General features: G+C 42.4%; 1 protein-coding gene across 1 annotated transcript in view; it reads left to right on the top strand.

Annotated features, from left to right (window-relative positions):
• The window catches only part of osbp2b (oxysterol binding protein 2b), a 121338-nt gene that overhangs the window by 55944 nt on the left and 53007 nt on the right, over nucleotides 1-12387 (top strand). Inside the window, exon 3 of the mRNA XM_033972984.2 lies at nucleotides 4506-4756. Coding sequence (XP_033828875.2) covers nucleotides 4506-4756 — 251 coding nt within the window. The remainder of the gene's footprint in view (nucleotides 1-4505; nucleotides 4757-12387) is intronic.

Genomic DNA, 12387 nt, shown 5'->3' with positions numbered 1-12387 from the left:
CAGTTTCAGTGCTGAAATTCAGATCTAAAAATCTAAAAGGGCTCTGTTATTCTGGAGTTTGAGCTTTTACATGAGGCCTGTCCATATACTGAGAATGAGAAAACTTTTATGTGTCCTGTATCTACAAGTTAAGGCAGTTGTGATTGTAGTACCTTTTTAAAAAACAACAACAAACAAACAAAAACCAGCAAGAGTGCAGAGTACATGCAGTTCATTTAATGGATCATATTCTGACTCTCAGTAATGAAACATCTTGCTATGCCCCTCTTCACCTCTCCCCTCTTCATATGGATGAGCAGGTAGTGCCAGGCTGCCTCTCCATTGGCAGCTGTCCGCTATCGTGCCTTGAAAGCAGCCCTCACACTCCGGCTGGATATAGAGGCTTTTCTCAGGGATCTCCTGGCCCTTTGCTCATGTAACGGGCCAGAACAAAGGGCTGATTCAGGCGGCCATCTCTTGTATGTGCTGCTTCCCTGATCAATATCCCATTACAGAGGAGGGCTTTTGCTCTGTGCTGTGGAGGGGGGACGTAAGCTTTGCCCAGGTTGGAGTGAACAGATGTCCGTGCTTTTTCTTCTTCCGCATCACTTTGTTTGGTGTGCGTTAAAGTGGAACTAAACACTAAATTGACTTTTGTAGATACTAAACTGTACATATGTTGTTTTAGCACCGTCTACTGTTCCTAGTTCTTTTTTGGCCATTCTAGTGCAAACTAGATAAAGTTGCAGCATTGTGGCCATCACGCACGACTACCATGATTACATCCAGATGTTTTCTGATTACAAATATCTCACAGGAGGGGTGGAGTTTGAAGGGTGGATACCTGTTAGACCAATCACACTGTTTCCCATATGTCCAGACCCAGCCCCTTCTCCACCCTCACACTACCCTTTAGTCATCCAGACCCTACTCCTTCTCCCTGTCACTGTTTTCTTTAGTTCTTCAGGTACTGCCCAGTTTAGAAGCTCTATTGGAAATGGGCATTTGTGGGTGGATTTAGTCTCAAGATCTTGATCTAGATCTGAGATTTGTCCAATCATAGGCATCTCTTAAAGGAGACATGTTTATTCTAACAAAAAACAAACAAACAAACAAAAAAAACCCAAAAAACCAAAAAAACCAAAACATGTTTACAAATACCTTTTCTACTTAATTTTAACAATATTTTCTGACACATGTTTTAGCATCAAATAGTATCAGGGTATCAATATATGTATAATAACACTAACTTAAATGTTTTCCCCATGTCCTCATATGTTTCCCCCAAGTGCACAACATTCCCATAAAATTGAAGCTTCATATTGTGCTGATGTCTGCTATATAGTTATTATCTATGACACCCGTGAATCATTATGTTAAGGACATTTTAAATCACAATATTTAATTAAAATTACTTAATTAAAGAAAACAAATTTACTGACTTCTAGGTTGGAAAATTGCAGGCCCAATGGGAGACAGTTCCCACTTGCCCCTTTACAATCCAGTGTTTTGAACATCATCACAATAAAGAGCCACTCTGCTGAACGCTCTGCAGATCACACTGGCAAGCAGATCTTTTTTTTTCCCCAAAATAGTTACACAATGCTGCCAAATCCTATGTTTATCATTGATTAACTGATTATTAAAATTGGAGAACAACGTAAGTACAGAGCAGTGGGCATATACTGATCTTTCTTATTTTATTTTGCCTAATAGGGCTCCTTTAAAACTATTGTACAACAGATTATGTGGAACATTACTGGTGACATTAAGCTTAAATATTAAAGTTTGGGATATTTATTATGCATTTTACCACCACCAGAAAAGTGACGGAGTGCACCTATAATCTTAAGCCAGGATCTTTAGCTGGAGGACAAGCATGCATAAGCCATTCTGCTATTTGAATTTTAATGTATTTACAGAACCATATATACTGTACATGTGAGAAGAGGCTGATCTCTGAGGTGGAGAGTTCTGTGCCCTTGACATATGACTGTAGTGCTAATCTCCCCTTGCTCTCAAACCCGCTATGATTGGCTGAGAACAGGCAGATCCTGAAGCTGATTGGCTGAGGAGGAAGGGGCTAGCACATTAGTGTAATGTCAGAACATACTCCAGTCTGGACTATGGACCTAGCTCAACATCTGGAGACAATACACAATCAAATATATTTTAATAACGGACTAAATATCTGTTAAATCACAGGACATCCAATGTGGGGGATCATGTGGTTTTTGCCAGGAACGTATGGCATAAAATTAACAAGCAACACTAAACTCTTATTTATCTCAGGTAAAGAAGTTAGTTATTTTGGAGAGGAGATGTCTTCTGCATGTGAGAGACACGTGATATAAATTAGCATCTATGGTTGCCTCTTTTGAGTTTCGTTTTACATAGACTACCATTGACAAAATGAACTTTGTATCACAGAGAGGATATTACACTTCTATGTGATATTAACTGCTAACACATAACATATTTAGATTACCATGTTACTTTTTATTGTTTTGAAAATAAAGGTTTGTGAAGTTGTTTTGTGTCCTGCTGTTATATGGAAAATTGCTGTCTGGCAATTGACGCAGGATTGTGGGCTCAGCTTTGAACAGAATCGTTCTGTTAACTGTAAGGAGGATACGAATAAGGTCTGAGAGAAATCACTAAATTCCTCAAACATGCATGGATGACATAGCAAACCTCTTCAGGCACCTTTTTGATGAGGGAACAGCATAATACTATGGTGTTACAATACCCAATCTTATTCAGTGTATCAAAATGATTTCAAAAACCTGTCAAGGAAGGTCCATTCACATATCTCTTCACATGTCGCAGTAGCACATGACTCGAGTTTTCAAAGTAACTTCTCGTGCGAAGTATTTCAGAAGCTGCTAGAATCCAGTGGTCATGCTGCTCCGGTTAGAGCCTGATCTCATTAGACCCTCCTTGATTCTACAAGGACCACTCTGCCTCTGCTCACACCCTCAGTTCTGGGGACCCTCCTCCCTCCGCTCACTGCCCAGACAGGAGCCTCTGTTCTTGGGACCCTCCTCTCTCTTCTCACAGCCCAGACAGGTGCCTCAGTTCCGGGGACCCTCCTCTCTCTCCACTCTCTGCCCAGACTGGAGCTTCTGTTCTGAGGACTCTCCTGGATAGTAAACTCTGCTGCTGATCTGCTTCACATTCTTTTTCTTGGTTGGAGTAAAAATGGAAGAACAGTCATGCACAGTTGGTGAGAATTTTGTTTACTGTGTGGACTGTGTGGCAAATAGTGCACCTTTAAAGTCCACAGCCTTTCAACTGGATTACTTTTAGAGAATTGTAGATCAAGTATCTCTTTGCTAGCATGTTGGTAAGTGGCCACGTTAATTTTGCCATTCCAAAGTGCTTCTTTAGCTATAGCCACTGCACAAGCACTACCTGACTGTCTGTAAAGTAATTTCCACTCAGCACAGGCTTATCTGAGTGTTACCATGGAAAGTTATCCAGCTGCTCAACCTTGAGATATTGGAATTTATAGTCTTGGTTTTATTCTTTGAAGAAGTACTGAAAAAATTACATTAGAAATTGTTGTTTTGAAAATTGGTTTGATAATTATTGTGGCATCAGAATGGGTAGTGAGTATAGAATCATTTCCGTAATTTTGAAATAAAGATTTTTTTTTGTAGGGAGTGTTTGTTGTCATGTGCTGTCCTTCTCCTCTGACCTGCTGTAATCCTCATGAAGCTGCTGCACTGCCCTCTGCTGGTAGAAGAAATGTGTGCGTTTTAGTGGATGTTCTGTTTCACTTGTCTTGGCTCGTACTTTTGGTACGAGTTATGAATGAATCACCTTGTTGAAACATCTTTGCTTCTCTGTGCAACAGGAGATATTGTAGACATTCAGGTAAAAACACAACCACAATTTCTCTAGTGAAAATTGTGGTTGTGCCTCAGGCAAGACACTTCACCCACATTGCTAAGTGTAAATGTCAGTCTGCCCAAGGACAGCTGTGGCTACAATAGCAGTTTACGCCCAAAGAGTGTGGAGAGAATGAATAGATGCTGGAAAAAAAATTCCAATGCATTAAGGTATTAATTATTCAACTAAAATATAGGTAAATAGCCAAACTAGCTGGCAGCTCTGTTTAATTACAATACAGAGTGTACATGAGAAGAAAACGTATATCTTAAAACATATCTTAAAAACGTAAAACAAAAACCTGACACTAATCAAACAACTAGATATTTATTTGAACAAGTAATAATACAAAAAAGCCACATACACAAGATAGATATGAACCTTTCCTGAATAGCTTTAGAATGGTCTTGAGCTGTATCAGAACATGTAAAAGAACATACTAAAATTGAATGTTGAAAATGAAATTTTATTGGCTAAATAATGTGTGTGTGTTTTTTTAAAAACTATTATCATGGTATTGGAATCAGTATTGAGTATCGAGTCTATTCCTTTGTTTCAAAACTGAACTTGAAATTTCAATATCAACATTACTGTGTCCACCTCTATAACATCTTGTGTGTTGTCTTTTGCAGATGAGTCTGGGGACGAGGAGCAGGCGTCTCAGTCAGACCAGGCCGAGGTGCAGGGGACCCTGAAGCTCCTGGGTAGTAAGTTGGAGGACCTGAGCACATGTAATGAGCTGATCGCCAAGCACGGTGCCGCACTGCAGAGGTCACTCACTGAACTAGAGGCTCTCAGGGGCCAGCTGGAGGGCTCAGAGAAGATCAAGGCCGTCAACGAGAGGGCCACACTCTTCCGCATCACCTCCAATGCTATGATCAATGTGAGTACTATAACCGCTCTGGCCAATCAATAATCAATAACCCTATAATCAATATGAGTTAGGGTTGTCAAAAGTTATCGACAATCAGATTCTAATCAATACTGAAACTAGTTTCCAAATGACATACTCATTCAAACAGGTACTAAAAATCTCACTTTCATGCTGTATAGTACCACTTATCTAGAGACATTTATATCTGCCTTATTCTATCTTGATAAGAGAAACTTATCCAAGATAAGTTCAGCCAGCTTTGTAGTACAGGCCTCTGGTGGCTATCCACAATGAATTAGGCAGTGTTCATAAATTTTTATTAGTTTCACTGAGAAGGTATATGGACCTAAAAACTAGAAGGAGCACTTTCTGGAGAAATTCAAATTCGTGACCAGCAGGGTCATGAATTTGAATCTCCTATTTGAGCTCACAATAGGAGACTGAATAAGTAGGATTAAATACATGTATAAATCAAACAAAATACAACTTCAGGTATGTTTTTTTAAAGGAATAACATAATGACCTATTTAAATGTTTTTTTCATAACACTGGCCATTTAAATTATGCATATTTCCTGATTTGGTTTACAGCTAGTAGTGAACTATGACTTCACAGTAAGGAAAATGCCTCAGTTTATTTGAGACCCCTGTAATTTATTCAATTATTTTAGAAAGAAAGAAAGAAACACATCATCAATTCTAGGGGAGTCCATTCACAGACCCCTAGTGCCAGCCGCTTCTGTCCTCCCGGCTCTTACACCCCAGTTCATGGGCATGTCCCAGGTCTCACCCAGCGCAGAGTGAGAGGGTTCACACTGACATGCGATCTGACAGCGGATCTGTCAGCAGACAGGAATAGCCCTATCCACAGCACCACCACGCCCTCCCCTGCCCCTCACTCCTCCCTACCCTCATACACCACCCTCCTCACCATCAACACGTCCTCCCCTGCCCCTCACCCCTCCCTTCCCTACACACAACACTCTCCTCACCATCTCCCCTCCCTCCTCTGGAGTGACCCAGCCCTTTGCTCCTTACTTCAGTCTTGCACAGTGAACACTCGGATACACAGGAGCTGACTGGAGGATCGGTAAGTGAAGATTCCCCATAGACCCTGCCCCACCAGCAGGTAGGGCCACACTGGTGCTGCATGACCACTGCTCTGGCCAGGCTCTGTCCTTTACAGCAAACAGAGCTGATAATGTTGTTCCCTTAAACATAGATGTATTTTGCTTCATTTGTGCAAAATGTAATAGTGTCATGTCTGTTTATTGACACTTCATTAATCCAGCTTATTAGGTCATCTAGTTTGAACCTGTTTTAATTATCCCTGAATTGTTACATCACAGATCAGAAATTGAAGACTCCTGTCAGATTTTAAGTCCATAAACTATCACTGGTTTAGTTCTGAGCATGTCTGTGGTTAAATTGTGTTCACAACAAACACATGGCATAGAATTTATTTTTTTATTGTTCATTCATGATACTGACAGTACCATCAAGAGTGAAATGTCCATTTTAAGTGTCATGTGTCTCTGTTACATATTTCCAACAGTTTGAAGTGAAGAGCTGCTCTGAAATACTGTTTACTGAAATTGGGCTAGAGCAGAAAAGAGTAGCTTTACTATGACTTAAAAATAAAGTCTACACAAACAGTAAAAACCTGTTGAACGAGTGTGCTGCTCCTGCCTAATCCGGTCTGCTCCTCTCTGCTCATGTAAGCTCCTGTCTGCTCCTGTCTACTTCAGAGCACTGTCCTGGGGGAGAGGCTGTGGACTGTGAGAGGGGTAATGAACCAAGAGAGGGTTCTAGAGTGGAGTAGAAGCCGCGTGTAGTGTTGTGATTTTAAAGATTTTATGCATTAAGTGTAAGTATTTTTTGCTTATCTTAGAATAGTTGATCATTTAAATTAGATTAGATAGAGTGTTATTAAGGTTGGACGGACAGAGGGAAAATAAATAAAATACTGAAACAGCAATAATCCTATATTGAAAATTTGGACAAAGAAGAGATTTCAAGATATTTTTCAAAAAGCGCATATTGCCTATATTAAGTAGGGATGTAGCAATAACCAAAATAAAATAATTTTTTTGTTGCAGCAGCAGCAGCTAAAACAATAGAGGAAGCTACATAAACCGTGATCCTTTAGTCCATTTCATTGCAGACAGTAGGAGGAAATAACTGTTTTAAAGAACTTTTCTTGTCTTAATACTTGACAGTAATACAGCGACAAAAGCTTGTCAAGGCTTTTTAAAATAACAAGGTAGCATTTCTTTAAGTCTGTTAGCATCTCCACAGTATTGATATAAATATTGTACCTTAAGATGAGTACTGTGACAATATTGTACTGTGAGATTTGCATATCGTTACATCCCTAATATTAGGGTCAGTGATCTCTGCGTAGGGTTGGTTAGACGCAGCAGAGACAGAGGGACAGACTGGTGCAACATGTGATGCTTTAAAAACAAAATGAAAACATTATTTTTTTCACAGTCTTACTTTAGAGTCTACCACTATATCGGTGTGTTGTACTTTAAATATATAGTTTAATTACTCTGGAAACAGCAAGCATGAGAATTAAAACCTAGGGTTAGAGGTTGGAAGCAGTTTGCACTGTTGTTACTTGCCTCCACCCTCCACCTGTCCCTGCTGACCGCTGTTGCAAACTCTTACAGAAGTAATGGTCCTAAAGTAGACCTGACCAAAACAAGCTCACGATCTGGATATGGGCACCCAGATGCTGCACTGAGGTTCCCTAAGCAGTACTGAAGGATGGGTCAAATGCAGAGAACACATTTATTTACAGAGACAGTATAGTGTACCTTAACCTTCAATAACTGTATTCCTTAGGTTTGGAGGAGCAGCGGGTGTCTGACAGTCACTGTTTTATGTTTAGTAAACAGTATGTATAGTATTTTATTTTGGCTTTTTAACAGTTCTTCCAAGTTCATTTTATGACTGTATACCATTGGTTGCTTAGTCAAGATGGAGTCTTAATCAAACAATTTTTTATTATAGTCATGGTTTTATTTGGATAAATGATTTATTTGAACAACAGCCAAGAGGAGAGAGCATGGGGTTAATTAACTGGAGTTCTGGGAGTCAATTGGGAGTGCATTTTTTCTGTTTCTCTGAATATTACCTAGTTTGGTGGAATAGTACATGCAATTAATATTTATCATAATTTTACATCAGTTAAAGCTACCATCTGTGACTTTATTAGTGTTATTGTTATAGTGTTATTCACCTGTGCAGACCAAAGCTGACAGACAGACAGCAGTAATGTAGATGGCATCAAGTGATTATATGTGAGAATATGTGAGGGGTAGGTTGGCCAGTCTAACAAAAACACAGAAAGTAGCAGTGAGTTTTAAAACAGAATCCCTTTACCTATGTCATCAACACAGAAAATTGCAGAGAACATGTATGCAAAAGGACCATTTATTACTGACAAGGTAAATAGTGATTTAACAAAGGTGTTATAATTTATTTATATTAGTCTAATCACAACTAGAGTGCACTAGTGCTTGGTAATGATTATGGAATTACCTATATGTGTCATCTGTGCTGCCCATGTCCAACCAGGAAGCGAAATTATAAACATCATCAAAATGTAATAATTTATATTTAATTTTGTTTTATTATATTAACTATTAATTGCTAACACATAACATATTTAGATCACCATGTTTCCTTTTATTGTTTTGAAAATGCTATATTCATTGAAATCAACGTATAACCCCAATTCCAATGAAGTTGGGACGCTGTGTAACTTAAAAGAAATATAGAATACAATGATTTGCAAATCCTTTTTAACCAACATTGAACTGAATAAACTACAAAGACATGATATTTAAACTAATTTAAACTATTTTAAACTTTATTATTTTTATGCAAATATTCACTTGTTTTCAATTTGATGCCTGCAACACATTCCAATAAAGATGGAACAGGAGCAACAAAAGAATGGCAAAGTTGAGGAATACTTAAAATATACCTGTTTGAAACATTCCACAGGTGAACGGGTTAATTGGAAACAGGTGAGTGCCATGATTGGGTATAAAAAGGAGCATCCTGGAAGAGCTCAGTCATTCACAAACAAGGATGGGGTGAGCAAATAGTCCAACAGTCTAAGAAAAACATTTCTCAATGTATAATTGCAAGGAATTTAGGGATTTCATCATCTATGGTTCATAATATCATCAAAATATTCAGAGAATGCTGAGAAATCTCTACACATAAGTGGCAAGGCCGAAAGCCAACATTGAATGCCTGTGACCTTCAATCCCTCAGGTGGTACTGTATTAAAAACAGACATGAATTTGTAAAGGATATTACCACATGTGCTCAGAAACACTTCAGGAAACCATTGTCAGTTAACACAGTTTGTCGCCACATCTCCAAGTGCAAGTTAAAACTGTACCATGCAAAGCAAAGCTATATATCAACAACACTCAGAGCTTTTCTGGGCCTGAGCTCACCTGAGATGGACTGACTCAAAGTGGAAAAGTGTGCTGTGGTCTGACGAGTCCACATTTCAAATTGTTTTTGGAAATCATGGACGTCGTGTCCTGTGGGCCAAAGAGGAAAAGGACCATCTGGATTGTTATCAGCGCAAAGTTCAAAAGCCAGCATTTCATCGTCACTGCCTCCCCTGGGTAGAGCTGACCACAACATTCTCCATCTTGAGCCTGTGTACCAGCCCATTGTGCACAGACAGCCTGTGGTGTCCCGTGTGGTGAAGAAGTGGACTGCTGAGAGTGAGGAGGCTCTGAGAGACTGCTTTGACACCACAGTGTGGACAGAGCTCTGTGACCCACACGGAGAGGACATCAATGCAATGACTGATTGCATCACGGACTACATAAACTTCAGTTTTGAAAACATCGTTCCCTCCCAGACGGTGCGGTGTTTTCTGAACAAGCCGTGGATTAACCCTGACATAAAAGCTCTGCTGAAGGAGAAGAAGTGAGTTTTTAGGTCAGGGACCAAGGCGGAGCTGAAGGCTGTACAGAAGAAGCTGAGGAGGAAAATCAGGACAAGCCAAGCCAGCCATAAGAGAAGGATAGAGCGACAGCTACAGGAGAAGAACATCCAGGGGGTGTGGAGAAGTCTAAAGACTATCTAAGGCTTCAAAGCACCTCCTGCCCAGACGGAGGGGGACCTGCTGTGGGTGAACGACCTCAATTCTCACTTCCTGAGATTTGATCAATCACCCACCCCTCCCCCATCAGCTGCCTGCTCTCCCCTCCCCGGCTGGATAATGGGGTACTCCCGCACCTCTGCCTCTGCTCTTCAGCCCACCAGTACACATAGACTCACACATCCTCCCAGCCTGCCACTGTCATTTTCTACAGCCCAGGTGAGACTGGAGCTCAAGTCTGGAGCTGGAGCTCATGATCCAAGATGGCGCCACGTACGGTCGCCCTGGTGATTTGGTGCGCTGTGTGTTTTTTGTTTTTGTGTGTTTCTTATGTGTCTGCGTGCTCTTACACCCGTGAAGAGCTCTTAAATATCAGAACAACAACTCCTGTTGATCTACTGCCAGTCTTTATAGTACCTGCAGTAGATTTTGTTTACTCTTTGGGCAAAAGAGTGAGGCGGCGAAGACAAGGAAAGCGGGCAGGGGCCTTGGTGCGCCTCCGGAGACGCGGCGCTCGCACGCCCCTACCTGGAATTTTCCTGTCTAACGTTCGCTCACTCAGCAACAAGACGGACGAACTGGCGCTGCTGATGAGGAGAAACAAAGACTTCTCTTCCTCTTGCGTCTTATGCTTTACGGAGACATGGCTCAACGAGCGTATCCCGGACTGTGCGCTTCAACTGGAGGGATTCCAGCTCCTCCGCGCAGACAGACAACGGGGACTCTCCGGGGGAAAGACGAAAGGTAGAGGTGTCTACATCAACAACGCCTGGTGTATGGATGTGACTGTGATCTCCCAACATTGCTCTCCCGCCGTGGAATATCTTTTCATTAACTGTAGGCCTTTCTATTCTCCACGTGAGTTCACTTCATTCATTCTGGCCACTGTTTACATCCCTCCGTGCGCGGACACGCATGAGGCCCAGCGCGTGCTCGCGGAGCAGATTCTGGATGTGGAGCGAACCTTCCCGGACTCTTTACTGATCATCCTGGGGGAATTTAATAAGGGAAATCTGAGCCAGGAAGTGCCCAAATATAAACAGTTTATTAATTGCCCGACGAGAGAGCAGAAGACGCTGGATCACTGTTACACAACAGTCAGTGGAGCCTACAGAGCCGTGCCCCGCGCTGCTCTAGGGTTCTCTGATCACGTAATGGTTCGCCTCATCCCTGCTTAAAAACAACGGCTGAAACTCTCCAAACCTGCTGTGAGGACTTCTAAGAAGTGGACCAGTGAGGCTGTGGAGGAGCTTCGCACATGTTTGGACACTACAGACTGGGATGTGTTCAAGGCTGCCACAGACAGTTTGGATGAGTACACAGACACTGTGACGTCATACATTCAGTTCTGTGAGGACAGCATCATTCCATCATGCACCAGGGTGACTTTTAACAATGACAAACCCTGGTTCACACCCAGACTGAGACACTTGAGGAGGGAAAAGGAGATGGCTTTCAGGGCAGAAGATCGTGAGGGCTACAGGCGTTGCAAGTATGCGTTTAGCAAAGAGGTGGAAAAGGCTAAAGCGAAGTACAATACACGTCTGGAGCAGCAATTCTCCACCAACGACTCTGCTTCTGTCTGGAGAGGGCTTAGGCAAATCACCAACTACAGGCCCAAAGCCCCTCCCGCCGTGGACAACAAACAACTAGCAGAAAAGTTAAACGTCTTTTATGCGAGGTTTGAAGTTTCACACCCCTCCCCCTCCTCCCTCACCATCATGGACATTACCTCCAAACCCACCTCGGACCCCCCCTCCTCTCCCACTGCCCTCACAGTTGTGGAGCAGGACGTGACTAAGCTTTTCAGGAAGCAGAATCCCCGTAAGGCAGCGGGCCCAGACGGTGTCTCTCCTTCCATCCTTAGACACTGTGCTGAGGAACTGGCTCCTGTCTTCACGGACATTTTTAACACCTCCCTGGAGTCATGTCATGTCCCAGCCTGCTTCAAGCTGTCCACCATTGTCCCCGTCCCCAAGAAGCCCAGGATGACCGGACTTAATGACTACAGACCTGTGGCGCTGACGTCTGTAGTCATGAAGTCATTTGAGTGCCTGGTCCTGCACCACCTCAAGTCCCTCACCTCCCCCCTCCTGGACCCTCTACAGTTTGCCTACAGAGCCAATCGGTCTGTGGACGACGCCATTAACCTGGCCCTTCACTTCATCCTCCAGCATCTGGACTCCCCGGGAACCTACGCCAGGATCCTGTTTGTGGACTTCAGCTCTGCATTCAACACCATCCTCCCTGCTCTGCTCCAGGACAAGCTCGCTCAGCTCAACGTGCCTGACTCCACCTGCAGGTGGATCACTGACTTCCTGACAGACAGGAGACAGCGCGTGCGGCTGGGGAAGAATGTCTCGGACACTCGGACTATCAGCACAGGACCTCCACAGGGCTGTGTACTTTCTCCCCTGCTCTTCTCCCTGTACACCAACTGCTGCACTTCCAGCCACGACTCCGTCAAACTGGTTAAGTTTGCGGATGACACCACCCTC

The sequence above is a fragment of the Periophthalmus magnuspinnatus genome, chromosome 9, assembly GCF_009829125.3.
Source record: "Periophthalmus magnuspinnatus isolate fPerMag1 chromosome 9, fPerMag1.2.pri, whole genome shotgun sequence".
NCBI lineage: Eukaryota > Metazoa > Chordata > Actinopteri > Gobiiformes > Gobiidae > Periophthalmus > Periophthalmus magnuspinnatus.
The sequence above is the reverse complement of the archived record's forward strand: the minus strand, read 5'-3'. Positions and strand labels throughout refer to the sequence as shown.